The sequence below is a fragment of the Polyodon spathula genome, chromosome 17 (assembly GCF_017654505.1).
Source record: "Polyodon spathula isolate WHYD16114869_AA chromosome 17, ASM1765450v1, whole genome shotgun sequence".
In the NCBI taxonomy this organism is placed as follows: domain Eukaryota; kingdom Metazoa; phylum Chordata; class Actinopteri; order Acipenseriformes; family Polyodontidae; genus Polyodon; species Polyodon spathula.
Window position 1 is genome coordinate 27,181,563 of NC_054550.1, and position 20,886 is coordinate 27,202,448.

General features: G+C 36.3%; 1 protein-coding gene across 2 annotated transcripts in view; it reads right to left on the minus strand.

Moving 5' to 3' along the window:
• Positions 1–1,710: 1,710 nt before the first annotated feature.
• LOC121330224 (syntaxin-binding protein 6) overlaps positions 1,711–20,886 on the minus strand; it is a 47,466-nt gene continuing 28,290 nt past the window's right edge. For both annotated transcript variants that reach the window (XM_041276568.1, XM_041276567.1), the window contains 4 exons: positions 11,883–12,013; positions 11,070–11,235; positions 5,330–5,487; positions 1,711–4,166 (listed from right to left, as the gene is read on the minus strand). In XM_041276568.1, coding sequence (XP_041132502.1) covers positions 4,146–4,166; positions 5,330–5,487; positions 11,070–11,235; positions 11,883–12,013 — 476 coding nt within the window. In that variant the 3' untranslated portion in view covers positions 1,711–4,145. The remainder of the gene's footprint in view (positions 4,167–5,329; positions 5,488–11,069; positions 11,236–11,882; positions 12,014–20,886) is intronic.

A 20,886-nucleotide genomic window follows, 5' to 3' on the forward strand; every position in this document is an offset into this window, starting at 1 on the left:
TCTTAAAAGTCCTAAAACAAGGAGAAAAAAAAAAAAAAAGTTTTCAGTCATTGGGTTTAGCGAACCATATCGTCTCACAGTTTTTATTATAATTTGGTTTTATTTAATGAAACACTCAAATTAACTCAAACAACATTCAACCACCAGATGGCAGTATGTAATTAAAAATCCATTTAAAATAAGAAAGTAAATAGTAATGGCAGCTGACCTAGAGGTACCTTCTATATATATTATATTATAGATATATATATTATATTATATATAATCTTGCATATATATATATATTATATATATATATAAAATCGCAATATTAAACACACATCATTATTGCAAAACAGAATTAGACAAAACCACAATATTGCATGTCTACGTTTAATTGTATGAGATTGTACTACCCCCTCTGTGATTCTTGCTATGCTTGCTTTGGGTTGCGAGTGTGTGGACCTGCTGGAACAGATGTAAGATCCTTCCCATGATGTTGGTAATGGATCAGAGAAAGATAACCACAGTGCTTCTCTATGTGTCTACGATGTGTCCATTAAAATACCATTATCCCAGGAAGAATTCAGCATCCTTGATGCACTTTCCAAACTCACTTTGTAGATGCTATTATTAAACTTGGCAGAAAACAGATTTAAACTTCAATACTGCTGTGCATTCTCTTGAACGGAAAGTCAAAATGATATGTCTGATTTAAGACAAGTTCACATTATGTACAAATCTACTGGTAAAGAAGGTTGTTTTACCCTTCTGTGATGCCTACAATTGAAGTGCAAAAAGTTTCCAAAGTCATATACAGTATGTGGTTTAAACTTTTATAACACCAAGGTATCAAACCCCTCTAGTAGTACTATAGGATGTTGTCAGAGCAAGATCCTTCACAACCCTTTTACTGTACCCTTATCTTTTTATGATGTTCACAATACTTTTGAGTATCAGCCTTCATTACTGTGTGTGTGAGTGTATATGTATATATATATATATAGACAGCCAACTGGAAATGGATTGCAGCACCTGAACCCATTGCCAATGCACCACTCTATGATTGCAAATAGCATAAAAAAAGGACAGGGAACATTACAAACAATACATAAATAAAAAATTTAATTTGAAGCTACTTGCTATTTCAAATGTTTCCCCTCAGTTTGAAATATGTGGGAATTATTAACAACCTAACATTGTCCATTCTGGATTTTCCTGTAACGTGACCAAGGAAACACCAGAGGACACACTCCCAAATCGTTGACAAATCATTTCCCCATCATAACTATCATAATAGTAGTTAAATAAGCCCTTCTGTGGATGTCAGACTGTCTCCTGAGGTCTCTTTATTACATTGTAGGAATATTTACTTTTGTGCGCTTAGCAACAGCTGCTCGTGTAAATTGGGGTTATCGGTTCAAGAGCCCGCTCTTAAAAATAATATCATACAAGTGATATTATAAGTGAAATAATAAGGGGGGAAAAAAAAAATCCTCTTTGTTTTACACGATGATTTTGTTTGTACCATTGCTGTACCTCACTGATGTCACACTCCTACATCACTCAATTCAAAATGCAGTTTTATTTAGAGATGACAAGTAAATCAATTTACAAGTATGATATGTACACTAAACATTCGCTGGTATCTATGTAGTTGCAGTGCATTCACATTAGTTTAAAAAAAAAAAAAAAAAAGCTGGACTGAAAAACAAAACAAAGAATGCGTCACACAATTATAATGTTTTTAATGACAAACTGAGATTTGTAACAATAATTTAAGGGACTTGGTCCTGCTGGTCTCACAGAACAGCACACATCCCCTCAGGAGTGAATAACACACACACCAGCAATGTCACAAGTTTAGCATGACAGATATCCCCCTCTCGGTATGATTGTGTAACCAGACAGTTTTCACAAGAACATACATTTCCCCATTGTGTCCAGCTCAATCCTGTTTAATAAAACAGGAACTTAATGGCCTAGTTATACTTTCTTTACATGTAGCTATTATATTGTTACTACATATACAATAACATACAATGTATACACTTTCATTACATTTGTAGGTAATAGCAACTATTATATTAAAACAATAAAAAATCTGTTTTCAGTTACATTAACACATCACTGAATATTGATTATGATATTAATGTCATTGATGTTGATAATACATGAACATGTAATACCCTTTACAGAAAAATTGACACCGAATTAAAAAACAACAGATTAGTGACAGATTTAATAACAACAGATTTGGTCTTTTGCACAAAGCACAGGTTCAGCTAGATAATGAGAGTGGGAATGGCAGATGAAAATTCAAATGTTAAATTCAAATGTGGTACTAAATGTGTGTAGCTGTGTGCTGTCAATGTCTTATTGCCTATTTAGAATACATACCAAGAACAATGTATTTATTTATTTTTATACTAAATACATTTCTATACATTATGCATCTAAATCAAAACCTTAGCTACTGATTGCAATACATTTGGTGTTTACAAGGTACAGTATACCAAATGGGATTGGAATTTACACTTCAGTTATTAACATGTGCTATCTATAAAACATTGTTAATAAATGTATGTTGAACAAGATATTTCTCTTTGTGGTAGGGGAAAACATGGCCTACTTCCACATAGGTTTTATTTATGTACCATATCCACATTTTTGTTGTTCACCCTTTCCTTTGAAATTCCAATGCAGTGGACTATAAATATACTTTTTGGTAGTTTTTTTTTTTTTTTTTTAATGAGCAAAAGGCACCAATCATTATACAAGGTTTTGGGCTACCCCATGCAGTTAGGCAGAAAGACAACTACCACAAAACAGACTCAAAGGAAAAAGCAGCCCTATAAAGACTGTTAAGACACATATATAGGATGGCTATAATGTTACTAGGTAAAGCAGAGTAATGCATCTGGCCAGGCTGAAATGCCAGATGCAGGACACGGGATATTGGACGACCTTTTTTAAAGCAATGTCAGGGATAGCCCTACTTAAGGCAAATAATATGCCTACCAATTCCGTAATAAAGACGGTTACAGCGCCCCTATACCTCATGAATGTTGTCATGGTGTACGTGATAATTATTATGGAAAAGGAGCATCTCCGACAATGGCTTTTTGCAATACTAGTCTACACTAGTGCAGGACCCACGTGTTAAAACAGGCACCTTGAAAACTGACCATGGAAATTCAAGCCAAAGAATAGAACTATGAAGACAGTAGTATTTTTATTTAACAGAAGGTAACTGAGAAAAGAACATTCCTTTTTATTGGCAACACATCTATTCACGAAGAACATGCCTATACACTTTACTCATTAAACCTTTTTGTAAAGATATATCATCAATAGACTTGTAAAAAAAAATAGTCATCATAGTTATATCATAGCAACGACCAACTACAAATGGGCAATAAAACATTACACTGAAAAAAAAAAAAGAAAAACACATACACAAACCACCAAACCCCAAAATTTTAATAGTGTCAAATCTTGTTATTGCTATGTCTATTAGGGAAAAAAAATGCTTTAAAAATACCCCTTTGTACAAGCGTGAATAATATAATTTAAACAAAACACCTATAAAATACATGGCTTGCCAATATCAGACTGTATTGTCATACAGTTCCCCATACACTCCTTGCAGAGGGTAGACGAAAATGCAGATAGAATTAAAATTCCATGTACAGTAAGAACAAATGCCAAAAATGCCACTACCTGTCTGGTTTACTAAAGTTGTACAATGAACCACCTTAGCCACAGAACATAGGGATTTGATAAATTATTCCTTTTAATACATATAACACAAATGAAACAACAGTGAGCAGCAACAAACAGCAAAAATCCATCAGAAGAGGATTGCTTTGTTTTTTTTATGTTGGTTGTAATTGAGAAATGGTTGGCTGGCTGTTGAAAGCTGCTGTAACATTGACTTCTCTGGTGTGATCAAAACCCACCAATAGGAGGGAAAGGGTTAACACCACATAGCTGTGCTCTGTGCAGTTGTATTTTTTTTATCCTGTTCAAAATCTTCATATTTAAGAAACACTGGATGTCCTTCAAGCAAAATAATAATAATAAAAAGATGATACAAAACACACACACAAAAAGGCTTGTTTGTTTCACCCTGGGCGGGCCCCCAAATATTTGGCACTGTCTCATCATTTGTGCTTCATGGCAAGCTGGAAGACAGAGAAAAACAGAGAAAGAAAGATTAACACAACTCATTAGAAACAGAGATCTACGCTAAATTATACCTGTTATTATTATCATCCAGTTAAATACATCTGCCGAACTGAACACTAACATGTTCAGGTGGACTTCGTTTCAACATTTAAAGGTTAATCGTTTCAACTTAATGAATCAATGATAAGGCACAAAACAGTTATTGACACAATAAATCATTAAAGTAGTTCAACCCAAACTATCTGCTGGTGGTAGTATAACACTTTTACGGTTTAACAGCACAACACAATTTGTTAAGTTTTTAAGTGTATTACACTGTGTAACAACATTTTTTTTTTTTTTTTTGTTCCTGGGTAGTAAGTGTTATTTCCTAATTGCTTATGCCTCAAAAGTATAGAAAATGGTTATTATTCCCCACAAACTTTGCTTTTGTGACCAGGACAGTGATATTTCAAAATATCACTATTTCCAATGGGAAAATGGGCAAATGTGTATGTGTAAATACAGTATAACTGTAAATAGGGACAGTGCTCTAGCGGTTTTCATTCTTATATTTCTCTGACTGTACCAATCTGCCACTCAGGTCAGCTGCGAGATTTGGCTACTAATACTGGAGAGAGTGAAGAGGACAAAACGGCAAGGGAGAAGCAGTGCTCCATAACCTCAATATTCACTGGAATGGATGCTGAGAAAGACTAAAGCTCCAGCAGTATCAATGATCTCGACGTTCCGACTCAACAGTTTTTGGATTCCCTGCAAGCATTTTTTCCAAGGATTATTCTCACAACAGTTGAGTCAAAATAAGGTGACTCATGACTCCTGAGCAAGTCCGACTGATGCTGATACTAAATAAGAGTCTTCTAAAGGGATCACTCCCTAAGGTTGGGATTAGATTAACCACAAACCAACGTAATTATAAAATCCAGGCTCTTGTTCACACACTGCCAATAATGACATTATGTTGGCATTTTGATATTGACACCAGTCTACCAGGAGATGGATTAAGATAACAGATCCGTTCCCATGCAACTATGAAGTTAGTATTGGTTTCACACCTACCACAGTGCCAGGGAAGATGGCAACAAGAACCATACAGATGGCTCCACTATCCGCCCCATTAGGGATAAGCATGGAAGAAAATAAAAACGATATCTCTTACCTTGTGTGCAGTGTCAGCAAACTGCTGGGCACTGTTCATCATTTCACCCGTTTTCTCTTCTGCGCGGCCTAATCGTTCCCCACGCTCATTCAAGGCCTGACTAGCCTTCTGTACTGCACTGGTGACGCTATCTGCAGCTGAATGCAAGATGCTGTTACCTAGGAAACAAAAAAGTTTATTGCAATTCACTGCTGTACCTTTTAACCAAAACAAGACATATCATAACATCTTTGTTTACCAGCTAGAGTTGAAGCAGCATGTTTCCCAATCTTATCACAATGAAGTAACCCATCAACAGTCTTTCAAAAAATTTATGCTCATAGGGTCTCATTGCCAAAACAGGACTTCTAGATTGATTATGCATTTCAATTTTGTCTTGAGGACAACAAGTAAACTGTAGTGACCAAAGAGACAGCTGTATAGTTCGGTGGGTTTGCCTCACTTTGATGACTTAGAAATTTAAATACACTACACTGCTGAACCTCTAGCATAAAGAATAAGAACAAGCAATATATCAATCATATTAAACATGTCAGTGTGCACACGCACACACACACACACACACACACACAATTCCAGTTTATACAAGTGTAGAGATAGCATTGAAAACATTTTATTTATTTATTTATTTATTTAAATTATTTAATGTTCTTTAATATTTTTTGTTGCTGGATCCCGTTTTGGAATTTTGTGTTCATTCAAATGCAGCAACAGCATATTCCAAATGACACAATGTTGCTAAGCAGATGGTGCATTAAAAGCAGTTCCTTCAATACAGCTAAATTGAATTTAGGTTTGAACTTGCATGGAGTACTGTGTTGATTTCACTCGCATGTTAATGCAATGATGTTAATACAACTCCTGGGACTGTAAACAGCACACAAAAACCCAAACAAAATATCCTCCCATAAATGTAAAATAATTGGATATGGTTATTATAATTTTTTTTTCACCAATGCAGCCTTACTGTCAAAGTTTTCTGTCTTAAAAGGCATGCAAATGTTATCCAAATTCTATGAAATTTCACACTATGAATCTGAAGTAGATAATCTATCCTTGACAATGGTAAATAGATTATACATTTTATATAAAACAGGGGATCTGCATTCACATTACAAAACATGTTTCGCAGCATTCTCTCCTGGAGGGCCACTCTAAATGTATTCATCTGTTTGTAATTACATTCAGTTACGTCATTTACTACTTACTATTTAACTGTAACAGAAAAGAACTACTAATTGGCCTGGTCAAAGTTGTCTTGTAGAAAGTGAACGCTGAAGAAGTGTGAAGTGCGGTTAAATGGCTTAAAACAAAATCCAAGTGAACTAAATTACCATAATTATTCTATGTAGGTGGATTCGGAGACAAGACAAAAGAACAAAACATTATGCATGAATCCTGCCTTCCCAATACATTGGGGTTCTTTTAATAAGCTGTTGCCAGTGAATGCTGCTCAACTGTTGTGCTTTTTGGCAGTTTATATCCCTTTAAAGGGAATCAATAAGATTCTGTTAAAATCAACAACATTTGAATTTCAGAGACCAAAGTCTTGGACACTACCAATGTCAAGGTGTCTAGTGTATATCAATTGCCAGGCTTTGGATAATCACAATACTATTTGTATCTGCAATGTGTGCAATTCAGTTTTGACAAGAATGCTTATAAAAACTGTAAACATGATGGGAATATAGAGGCCATACTAGCTCAAATTCCCAACTGATGTGGGAAAAAACAGTGGCATATTACATTTAAGCACCACAATAAGAAATAGTGATTTAAGACAATAAATGACAAATTAGATGCTATACATTAAGATTGTTTTTTGTAAGATAACCACGCAAACCTTTTTTTTTTTGGTTTTCAATTAGTCACTTTGAAAAAACAAAAAAGGTGTCTGCTATAGGCTCCCTTTGCAGTTTGCTGGGTTATCTTGCACGCTTCTTAATTCACTTTTCATACACTTGGCAGTCTAATTTCACACCCACCAGCTTAGAGCTCAAACACTACGTATGCTGTGAAAGGAAGCGGCTCATGAGTGGGCAAGGCACAACTGAACAAAATGTCACCCTGCTGAAAAGAACGCCAACAGCGAAGAGCAATAAGTAGAAATCTTTCTACAAAACACCACAGTGCTGAAAGCTTACACTCAGACACTGCCACCAGCTTTGCTGCTAATAAACTATCACCACCACATGAACAATGCGGGAGAGAAGTGTCTCTGCCCACTATTAAAACCATTTTATAATTCCAGATTGAGTATTGTATCATGCTTTTGAAACATAGGATTTCACTACAGAACAATTCCCATTGGACATAGAACGAGACTTTTTTTTTTCTTTTTACTGAAATCAAAATATACACATATAACTGTTTTGTACCACTATGTTCCTATAAATCCTAGATAGAGCACATCAAACAGTGGTGGCTTGTCTTTAAAGATAGTAAAAGTTAAAACACCAACTGCACCATGTAATTCTATGTATTTATAAGTTCTGAAGCTTAGGAGTGGAGCAGAACCTGACCAGTTATTGGTACATTATAGATACATAGTTACTTTAATAATGCTATTCAATAGAACCCAAATGTAATCTTTAGTAAATTATTTCGCTACCATAACCATATCTAAGGACAAGTTATTATTTTTGTGTTTTGGCATTTTGGTACAACAATGTAACAAACATAACTCCTAGTTCTGCTTTGGTTTTGTGGACTGCTCAGCTAATGAATTATATGGATAATTATGATGAAGTGTGATGTTGACTCCCTTAACGGGTTTACTGTCAGCTGAGCGAGGTCAGGATGTGTAAAGGCAACAGCAAAATAATTGTAAAAACTGAAATTTCAGACAAATCGTACAGTACACATTACACTAAATTCTGTTTCATTTGCTTACCATTTAAATGATTCAACCTGAAAGGCTGAGGAAATTGATTCGAAGGGCTAGAAAACAGTAATAGATACAAGCAAGTGCTTGGAATTTATTCAAAAATAAAACAGCTTTGCATTTCCATCAAAGGCCACGGCCCACAGGGAGCAATGTCCAATCATGAGGGTGAAATAAAAAATAAACAGGCCTACCTAATCAACCTCATACTGTGGGTCTTGGCATTTTTTTGTCTCTACAGCAGTTCTGATGTAATTAAGCCAACAGTGACAGGTCTATCATATGGCATATTTAGAACGATTTTCATGTCAATATTACCCAAATTGGCGAACAATGAGTCAGTTGATAATCTATAATTTACTGTACTTTGACTTGACAAAATTCTAAAAATAAAGCAGTCTACAGCAGATGCAAGATGTTAACGCAGATGTTAATTCTTGCAGATGTTAATTCTTCATTAACATACCAGTAAACCTGTGAATATAATATTAAAATTAATTAGAGAGTCACAAAAAGCAAAGGGGTACTCTTGAAGTACTGCCATAATGTTAAATGCACAGGACATTGCACCATAAATAAGAAAGGAGTAGTACACTCCACAGTTACTGTCTCAAACATGTGCAGCTTCAATAAACATGTTTTGCACTGGTGTGGGACTTAAACTGTGGACAGCAGCAAATATTATACCAGTATTTTATCTGCATGTCGTGCTAATTTATCTGTCTGGTGGGCTGTGCAAATTGTACAGTAGCTGTACTGTACAAACTGGAAGTGAGGTCCAAAGAATTAACTACCACAACTTCTTATCCAGTCTTTGTCTTACACTCAACATCACTCACTGTGTATGAAATGGAGTAAAATGAATGCTGGTCTCAAATTGATTCAGTACCTCAATTATTTCTAGGGCATTTCCCCACACTTATGAGGGGTTTATTAACATTGTAAAAAAAGGTTAACACTAAGTTGAAAACTCATTTTGAAAATGGTCAATTTAAAATACTTCATGGCAATATTCGAGATTTGAGTATTTGGGAATCAGTAACAATGTTAATAATAAAATATGATGTGCATTATTTATTCTTGCTATTCCACCACAAGAAATTTAGCAGAGCAACATTGAGCAGACTAATATGTCACTACACTCTCACACGAATACAGCAACCTTGAACACATTTTTTCCCAAATCTTATGCAAGCGCAGCTGCATCAAAAGCAAAACAAAGTCACTCTGCACTAGACCATTTTGAGCAATAGCAAAGTAGTCAAAACAGTAGCAAAGGCAATCATCTTGCACTAGAACGTTCTGCCTCAAATTTCACGCGATCCTCCTTTACCCTGCAAGTGCCAACCTGGGTACTGGCTGCCTCTTCAGGGCTGCGAGGAATAAGCCCAGGGACTTGAAAATAGGAATTATATGAATTGCTTTTGTAGTGATGACTTTTCTGCATGAGGTATTAATTATGTTATTAATTGTAAGTTTTACCTTATGTGTATCTTTTATAGTTAAGTTGTTTGTAATCATGATGTTGAAATTGTGTGTGAATGTGTTTTTACATCGTTTTAATGTGCTTACTAATTCAGTTGTTTTAATATGCTTTTATATTAAGTTTCTATACAGTAGTGTGTAAGTTTTGAGTTCTTTCAATGCCCATTGGCAAAACCAGCTATGTGCAGTTTCGCATAGCCTAACACGACTCAAAGTCACAGATAGGTGTCTGAGCTAAATGCCAAAAGGCAGGAGAGTAGCAGAGATAGTGCAAGATGGGGGAGGGGAACTGAAAGACAAGATGGATGTGCCCTGCTAGGTACAACGTGGTATGCAAACCCCCCTCTCCCCTTTCCCTGCAGAAGGAATATTCAATGATAGAGTGGAAACCCTTATCATTGGACAGAATTAAGACAAATGGGAGTGAAGTCAACAATTTTTTACAAAGGTATAAATACTAGACATTGTAAAGTTTTGTCAGTCTTTTCATCTCTTTCGAATTGACTCCATGTATATCTGTGCTTTCTGATACAAACGTATGCACTGAGCTGTACTGAGGCCTTCTCCAAAGTCAGTTTAAATCTCGTGTTTACATATTGTATTGGAGGTATACCTTTCTTGCATATAAAGTGTGTCTGAATCAAAAACCATTTGTCAGCTTCATTTTTTTCACTACACTTTTCTCCTTGGCTCGTGGAGAGCCGCCCTCATGGAGATGGGACTGAACCGATCAGCCTCCAAGTCTGGCAAGCAAGCGACACTTCAGTGGAAAATAAAGAGAAGGATAGGAGATACATCTGAGAAGTCTAGATGTCACCCTGACTAACAAAGAACACCTACACTTTGGGAGATTGGCACAGCCAAACCTCAGAGGCAGAGCCACGTTGGGCAACCCTAATTTTGAAAGATAAAAAGCAAAAAGGCCAGAGAGGAACAATGGCATAGGTGAAAGCAAGCTGTGTGTAAAGAAAACAGGGTTTCCCCCTGGCTCAAGGAGAGAACGTATTCTGGCCTCAGGTGGAACAAATGATAGAAAATGGAGATTTGAGAAACATCCAGGGTTGCCCCCTTGCTCAGGGAGATGCTGCCCTCTCGGAGGTGAGACTGAGGGAGATACTGCCCTCTAGGGAGGGGAGATTGAACCGATCGGCAGATATGGTATTCATCTACCAGCTGCAGAACACGTCCAAACAGTGACTGATATAGAGAGACCAGATGCTTGGCTAGACATTTTGTTGTTACAGGAGTGCTTATCTTTTTCTTTCATGTTTTATCACTGCAAGTTCAATTGCTGTTGTAAGGTCTACACAGTATTACACTGTTTCCATACTGCAAACATAACCAGTCAGCACTGCATATTCTTCTCCTTACCTCCAAGTAACTTGGACTGGCAGTTAATAAACTCTGGCTTCCTGTCTGCAAGGAACCGCTGACAAGTGTGGTGGAGGATCTGAAAGAACGTGCATTTCTCTGTGGCTGAGCCTGCTACCCACGGGTCAAAAGCGTTGTCAAATACTAAATCGAACTCTGCACAGTCCTGCAGAGGAAGAAAGAAAAACATTACAATAAATATGTATTTCAAAAAAAGCATGGACTGTGTGATAGATACAGAGATGGTAATGGATGTAAAATGAAATCTGTTACTTCTCAGTCTCCGATTCAAAATGCATCCAAAGTTTACATTGCCGGAATCCTAATGCGGACATCCTGATTTTAACACAGTAAGTTAATGTTTGTATATATATATATATTGGTGAAACGTACATTCCTTGTATTACAGAGACTTTGAGTGGTGATTATTTTTAAAAACCAAAAATAACTGATTTTGCCAAATAATATTAAAAAACAATAACACCCCCGAACTGAACAAAAAAATAAAAAACGAACAATTCAATCCCTAGATATAGGTTGATTCTGAACCCTGTCTTTACTGTCTAAATCAGTGGCACTCAGTAGTGGTGTTTTCACCATTACAGTCCTTGTTCCACCCAAATCTTGAATTGTTCACTTGAGCAGCCCAGTCCTTGTTCTAACCAGGTTTTTAACGGTTTAATTGAACCTTGGTGTTTAAGCAATTTAGAACCAGGTTTGAGTCAGGTCCTGGCTTGGAATTTAATGAAAGAGAATTAAGTGGATACTGTTCAAAATAAATGAATGTTCATAAAGATAGCAGAAGGGACTCACTTGATTTGGGTTAATTCCATTCACTTGCCGTAGCTGATCAAGCGTCCACTGTGATCTTCGTACAAACGCTGATGAGCCTTCAAACTGTTTGACCTTGGTGATGGAGACCTGAGCAGGCTTCTTATTTGTCACTGATAAAATAAAAAGGATAAATACAATTACTTAAAAAGGTATATTAACATGTTAGTCCTATCTCTCGACAAAGAATTTCAAAGTGTGAGTCGCGTCTCTAGATCAGAATCCACCTGGCCCTATCCGATCCTATGGAACCCTAAATGCTGGCTCTGGTTGTATTACTTCCTAATTCTTAAGAAATCACATGATCTTTCAACTGGCCCTGTATGTAGAAGGTGGGAGCAGAAGAATCTTTGGAATCGGGATATATAGTACTCAAAAGGAGTCGCAGGGTGTCAGCAAGTCAAAATATTTAAGCACGCATAGAAGAATATGAGATGGTTTGTCATGTACTGTATGACAGCTACAGTAGCTTTCAAACAGGCTAGTATTTCAGTACTGTAGCATCAGAGATGTTATCTCTCTTCTTTTTTGACAAGAAATAAATTATCCATGCGCACACACACACACACATACACACACACACAATTTCACCATTTAAAAGACTTATGGTTTGCTTAGCACTGGTATTAAGTGAGGAAAACATAAACAAACAATGTTCTCGTGAACCACTGGTAAAGAAAATAGCACACACACACACTGCCTAGATACCGAAGGACCATAAACTAAAATGTTAAAGTTTCTTCTCATATGCTTTAATGATTAAAGCAGGTTTTCAACAACAGGAATTACATATTTCCTCTATTGCTCTGTCCAGCACAGGAAACTGTGGAGGTCTAACAATTGCAGTTTCTTTCATTTGCCAATATTTCCTTTCATACTCTTTTTTTATATCCAAAGACAAAAAAGTTGGTCTCTGGTAAACTTATTTCGTTCAGTAAATTTGCCTTTAGACCACATGTTCCACTATGGTTTTGGCGAGTGTTTTCCTGGTACAGTACAGTGCTTCTCTTTCCACTTAATAACATAAAAGTATAAACTACATATAGCGCGACTGAATAACACTAAACTGGGCCAAAATACAATAGGGTAAGGCATTTTTTTCAATTAAAAAAAAAAAAAAAGTTAGGATTAAAAATGTTTATTAGATAATTGTATAAAACCTGTATTAAGAAGTTTCACTAATGGAACTGAAATTATTTCAAGTCCAATCTACTGTATATGCAATTGGGTTTTATACTTGACTATTATGCAGCAGAATTATCTGGGATAAGGCAATTCAAACTGAACAGTAATACATTTCAAAAATAATGTTAAAAACAAGAGTATGCAATTACTGGGTTAATGCTTCTCTAATCCCATTTATTTGACCTCTAGAGAGAATTATACAAAATGGTTATTACAGCTCAAGTGGACTAAATTCTGGGGAGGTGTTTCCTCCATTTGTGCTTAATGATACATAAACCATATGTGAGAGAAACGGGTTCCAGGGTAGGGGTTGGGTGCATGCACAATGCAAACTGTAACTCATGAGAATGTGTCTGAAATTTGCAAAAATGTCCTGTTTGATGACCTCTGACCATTGTTTTTCTTCAAATGCATTAAATTAACAAGCTAATCAACAAATCCATTAATTGTTTGGTCATTGATTAAAATATTACCAAATTAATCTCTCACTGTAACATAAACATGTGTGACCGGCTAAACTGATATGCGGAGCAAACAGTTTAAATCAGGCCAGTTTGTGTGGCTTATAAACCACCTGCAAGATTCCTATAGAACATTCAGTAGTACAGTGAACTCTTTTTATAAGACTCACATCAGTCCCGGGTAATTTCATTCTTTTCAGCGGGCCGATATGATTACAATTAGCAAAAGCGTGCCTCTGCGCATCAGCAGTTTAAATACAGTATACAAATGTCAATGGTGCTCAATCACCGAGGACAATACATCAAAAGAAGTCCTAGTAGATAAGCAACTTGTTATATGATCACGATTATGTTTACTCAAGCCTGCAGAATCCTATTTTACTACAGTATACTTGAGAAGCGATTGTGTGTCTAGTTTAACTGTATTACATGCAGTCAGTTTGCCCCAAAATGGTACTTATAAGCAGATTCTTACAAAACATAGTATTTTAGCATGGTTAGTATAGGAATGATTTTGCCTCGTGGTTTTGATAACTATATGCGGTTGATTCTTATACCAATGGAGTGCACTGTATTTTGGTGTATGACTCTTAACAATGATAAGAATTATAAAAGGAACTAACATACAATGTTAAAGAAAATGCAGTGTGTGAAAACGTGTGAGGCGAAACCTTTTAACTAACACCATATCTGGGGAACTGTCTAAATTCATCCGGGGTCTGATACTGGGGTCTGAAGAGGAAAAAAGAAAATGACTAATGTATGACAGAACAAAAAATAAAAATAAATAAATAATACACACACTTTGAAATGCGGGCAACTTGTTGCACAACTAGTAGCTCAGGTGTGGACCCGGTTTTAGTTTGATATCCATTATACTTTAGAATCTGCTCATTCAGTATTGAAAATGAACCGGTAGAACACTGACTAACAGGTCACCTAAATGGAGAACAAAAGAGAGAAGACAAATACGCAGAATTAGTAATATATTAGCCAAGTCAAATTACCTCTACCCACACTGTACATTGGATTTCAGTAGTAAGCCAATCATTGGTCTACACATCCAAGTGGCAACCAATCAGTATTCAGTATTTTGCTAGACACTTACTTGACAGCAAACGTCACATGTAATTAGAAAGGTGGTTTATCCAATGCATACATTATGCATTTATTGTGTTTTATGCAGTGCTTTAAAATATAACTGTAATGTGCTTGTATATTAGCTTCAACTATACCCTGTGTATTAACTCAACTGCAGAACTGTACACAGATCAACTCCATTCAAAACAGCAGCCCTGTAAACTGAATTTTAAGTGTCAGTATGTACTTCTCTGCCTATTTTGATTTTTTTTCAGCTTTAGATGCTAAAACAGGTTAATCAGTTATCCCATGGCATACTACTGTATGTCACGGAATTAAAATTAAACTGTACCTTCCATTAAAAAAAAAAAAAAAAAAGTCCTCTACATTTACCTTGAAATAATGGCCTGAAAATGCAGCTAAATACAGTATATTATACCATTTTGATTTGATTTTCTCTGTTAAATTGAATTAATTTTTAATGTACTTACACACAATTTACGATGACCTTTGCCTTTCATTTGGTGAGTGCTGGTCTGTAGAACTAACATGCTAAGAGGGCATATGAATATAGAAAAAAAGGTCTATTAAATTAATTAAATGCCACAGTGCCTTACAAGAGCACAAATTGAGAACTGGCACTTAAAACTTAAAGAGCATAAAGTGAGTATTGACCATTCATCAGTATGCAAGTTGCATTCTTCTGTCAGCCTATTATTACTATCTTGTGAGGTGCAGCTTTTAGTGTCTTTCACCTTCGTCCTGTTGATTAAGGTTCTATTAAAATTGTACTTTGATTACAAGGAAACATTCCTCTGACAGTTCCCAGGAATAGACTGCACAGCTATTTGCTGCGCAGCGATTGTACACGAACCACACCGCACTGCTGGAAATTGAGGTGAATTACTGTTATTGGCTTTAAATATGGGTGAAATGTTCTCCTACTACACACTTACAAACATGCCCATATCAAATAGTAAAATGTTGGGGATAGGAGTGAGGCTGTCAAATACATTTTCATTGTTACAATAATTCTGAACTTTATCACTAATTTATCAAGACTCTTCCAACTTGAATTATTTTGTCAAAAGGTAAATGTCTGCTTAAATTAATGGTACAAACTCTTTATTAGACACACTAACAAGGTTTCCCAGTTAGAATTCATAGAAACCAACATATCTGAAAAGTGAGTTGTACTTTGGTCCATACATAAAGGCATTCTTGTTTAAAATTCACACCATGAGGCAAATAGGTCTTTAAAGTTTTGAACTAAAAATGTAGCATTCCCTGAAAAAAGTACCTGAACAGAGTAAATGTACAAGATATAAAGTTGCTTTTTAACTTGAAACATCATCTATAGTGAAAATGACAGAATATGAATGGAGGATTCATCCAATATGATCAAATTTAAGTTAAATGGGGGAAAAAAAAAGGTAAAAAAGGTAGCAATGTAAAAATAATACACAAGATATAACTATCTTTGTACATCATATACAAAAAGTGGACTCAAATAGAACCTTATAGGAATATAGATACAGAGAGATAACACGGACACAAACAAAGGAGATAACTGCTTCCGCATCCAGCGCTCAAAGAATATCATGGACATTAGCTTTCTGAGATGTTATAGTAATAAAATAATGATTTGGATCGCATTATTGAGAAGTTTGGTAATAAATCCTCTCCTGATCACTCGTTTTATCAGTATGTACGACTACAAAGAGGTATGTGAAAAATACAGCGAACAAGGTGTGGGGCTTGGCTGGAGATGCAGTACAGTGTCTCCTTTCACTGCCTTTTAAATCTGTTTTACTCTGGGGGGAAAAAAAAAAATTAAAACAGCATGTGTAAAATAAACAAACCGTGTGAAAATAAATTGGACCTGACGTGCCTCACAAGCGCTGAATAAACTGACTGCAAAGGGTTAGAGTTTACACCACTCTTATTTAAATTGTTTATTTTTCATAATAAATGTTGTAAACTGTAAATACACAACACAGAATCCAAGGACGTTTATACACCCTTGTATTGCTTCACCCAATGTTTGCGAGTCAAACTGCATTATGGGGGAAATAGGAGGCATAACCTTACCGTGTTATAACAGATTCCACACTGTACAGGTCGTGTTATAAAGGGGCAGCACTGTATTTAAAGTAAAATCAAATCAGTTTTTGATTAAACATTGTATATTGAGCTTTTCATGATTCTTTGAGACCCATTATTGCTTTACAGCTACTCTACAGTAAAGGAAACATACTTTTAGGAAAGTTGGTACTATTTACAGCAGCAAGGTCTTTGAATCTGGTATCATTCAAAACACAAACAGTTAACATATGACCGGGGTAGATGTCCTCTATTTTTCCGCAATGTCCCTTGTCTCTACAGTCTAGATGGCATAGAGACATCATCTTGAAGGAATACATTCATTCAACTTGTGTTTTCCCTTACAGGCAATACACTGACTCCTTTTATCAGTAAATACTGTACAATATAAATATGGTGCAAAGAAGTATGCAGAAAAGCAGTGGTTTTCAATTCTGCCATTTTAGCAAGTGCTACAGAATTCTCGGTGTGAAATCTCATTGGCAATTTGTTTTACATAATCTTTTCATGCATGTAGGCATTTTCTTCTGCTCATTTCACAGAATCCATCAAGGAGTCAAGAATAGCAATATTTAAAATGCACAAAAACATAACACAAAACCACATCTTCAAAGAGCCTCAACACTTCAAATTGTAAAACCCTGACGAATTGTGAAGCATGCTGACTGAGAACAAAGGCAGCTCTATATATTATATATAAAGCTTATATATATATATATATATATAATATATATATATATATATATACACACACACACACACACACACACACACACACACACACACACTAGTTGGCATTCCAATCATACTCCCTTTGCTGCTGTGATGAAAATCTGAAAACTCAATTAGGTTCTGCCGCAGTTCTGAGCTGTGCCCATGCCCCCGCCCACCACCCCCACCAATGTAGTACCTGCTACATCAGTGTTCCCCAGTAATAATGACCTTGCTTTGTCTTTAACCAGATGCAGGGGCATGGAATAATTCGCTGACTCATTCAATTAATTTTGTCAAGAAATAAAAATGCCAACTCACACACACTCTTCAAGATGCAGTAGTCATGCAACAGGACAGGTGCTATAAAACTCAATATTCATTTCTTTACATGTATCCAAAATGAAAAAAAATGTCCGTGTCCACCAGAACTGATAGGCATGAGAAATACGTATCATAACATGTTTTGGCCTGCACCGATTTATCATTTTCTATGTCAGCATGTTGAAAAATCTTGTCTGTGAGATTTCTTGATTAAAAAAAAAAAAAGATCAACACAGCCACTCTTGGTCCTCTATTAATAAACGTGAGCATTTCAGAATCCACAACAGAGTCCAGATTAGGATGCGTATGCAGCAACACAAGCTGCCAAATATTGATCTCTAGCTAGTCGTCAGTGATCCTTTAGATTTGAGATGCGAGTCAATTCACTTGGGTAAAGTAAGGCCTCGCAACCTATTTTTACTTCTGGGGTATTTTTCTACTTTAATACAGTGTTACATATAATGGCTTTGCTAAGGTTTAAATATATGAACACAGTCGGCACCGCCTAATCAGGGTAGTGATAATTGGGATTTCTGCTTAAATGGGATACAACTGTGGGGTGGTTCTTCCCAGTGCTATTTCTGTTCTTTAATTGGGACATCATTAAATTGGGGTACAGTATTTTCAAATGATGGAGATCGCTTTCCAGAACAAGACAGGTTTGCGTAGCACAGTGCAGAGAGTATGTGATTACGCTGTGACTTGTAAATTGCGTAAACCACATTGAACACTTGAAGGAGCTGGTCTCCTGTGGTTTTCAGGCAGCTGTTACAAAGAAAGTTGCTGAGTCAACATAGCAGGTGCCTCGCCTTGATTTCATTCTTTTTCATTTCATGTAAAAATAAAAAACAGCGATTCATTCTGTTTAGGAATAAAAAAAAAAGACTAAATTATGTATTTAACATTTAAATCATAATGTAATGGGATTTAATTATTTATTTTTTTTAATTTCAACATAAGTTTGACTAAGGTCGTCTGAAATGCCTCTCATTTAAATGGGGCAAACGCTTATTTGGGATATTTTTACTTCTCCTGAGGCGTCCCAATAAATGCACCTCTGACTATACTTGTCTGAATCTTGAACGGATATCCAAATATGAAAATTCCATGTTCGTCCAAGCAATACGATTTTGGAATTACAGATCAGCTATCGTTGTGTAAAGAAATACTACCACACCCCTCCCCCCTGGACCAGAATTTCTTTATTAAAAAAAAAAAAAAAAAAAAAGGATCGTCAACACAGCCACTTATCTTGGAAAATGGTAAATCTGTAGTTAAAATTGAAACTTGGATAAAACTCTGAACTACTGCTATTTACACACCTCGAAATATGTAATTAATATTCTCTGATTTGAAACGTATGAAAACAAAATACAGAATTTCAAAGACCAAGTCATTTGAAAGGGGCATGCTGTGGAGCCAAATAAATGTAATCAAAATCTGTTTTGTATTTGGGAAGACTTAAGAGCGATGCTTTGGGAGTCTTGTATTAAGCATTGGCTACTGCTTGAGTTGCTGTTAGAGCAAGCAGCCTTGCCAGCAACTCTGAGGGTTAAGTCCTGAGCCAACAATAAGCGTACTTCATAGATCCCTCCAGCTCAGTGCAAATACTCCTGCATTTTGTAGTCATGTAGGCACTCCAGACATGCAGAATAAGCAAACTGGGGCTCAGTGCTTTTTAAAATCAGAGTAAAAGAAGATCTACACCTTCATAAAATAAGTTGTAGTGAGGGAACACACTGCACATATTTTATACTACAATCATGGGGTTTCCATGCAGGGCAATTTACATGTGAAACTGCGATGCGCGTGCACGTTTGGGAGAATTACTTGGGTAAAACAGGTTTGTAGCCGAAAAAAAAGGGGCCAAAAAAAAAAAAAAAAGGGATATGGTAAATCTCATTTACTCGTGTAAATGACAAAACACACTGGAAAATCCATGCCCAGTTTCACATGGAAACCAGCATTTCATGTGTAAATGTTAGTGAGCTTGTGTATCCTTAACTATAAATATTGCAAAGGAGCAGGACAGTTGTTACTGTGGATTCTAAGATGGCAGAAATTAAGTGGCATCACCTTAGACACCGTTGCTCGTGAAACATCAGCAAGTTGAGCTGTCTTGGTCACTGAAACTCCTGCCAAACGCTCCCCAACAATCACTCCTCTTTCAAAGTCACTGATGTCCATAATTACATGACCCTAAGCATGCTGGGATGTTATTTGCTTCATTAATGCATGAACCACATCTGTGTGGAAGCCCCTGCTTTCAATATACTTGTTATTCCTAATTTACCCAGGTGTTTCCATTTTGTTGTCCACTACCTGTACATCTCTTGTGGGTTTACAGTTCTGTATAAAACCACTTACCATTAACTGCATTATGCCCTTGTTATAGTATAAAAGCAGCTCTGAGAATACCCTTGCTGTAAAAACTATGCCAAAGTTAAAAATGAAGAGCAAGTGATCTGCTTAAATGTCTAACTGAATTAATTCCTGTCCTTTTTTTGATCCCAGCTATGGCCAAAGACAACACGGGTCTGCCCTCCACATTAATCGCCCAAAACAGCGCAATAACATCCAACAAGTTGTTGATGCCCTCTCAGAACTGACCAAATAAAATTGAAAATTAACGTATTGATTGTGTTTTATTTATTTGCATCATTAATATTTAATACAACAGTAAATCCAACACAACTTAAAAGAAAGGAGAGAATCTCTGACAGCACAAGAGTCCTCAGATCGCTGCTGTCCAATTGAAGCTGGCGGCTGAAGTAACCTTCACAGTTGCCAAGTCCGCTTATAATAAGTGGGATTGGGTTTGTTTTTGAGAGTCGCGGGTTGGAATTTGCAAAAACACCCATACTCTAACATGGGTTGTGGGCTTGTTTTGAAAGGCAGTGACGTTTTTTTTCTCGTGAGACTTGTCAACAGTGGTAACCTTCCCCCGTCTGTCTCACAGGCAGCCACTGATTCCTCAACACCTCATTTTGTTGTTGACAAGAGTTTGTGCAGGATACAGCAACTAGCGGCAATTTTGGGATACAAACTAATGTTGCACTTCAGTCCGTTTCATCAGTAATACACCACCTTGCTTTCAAGTGCTCACTACCCGTATTTGCCCA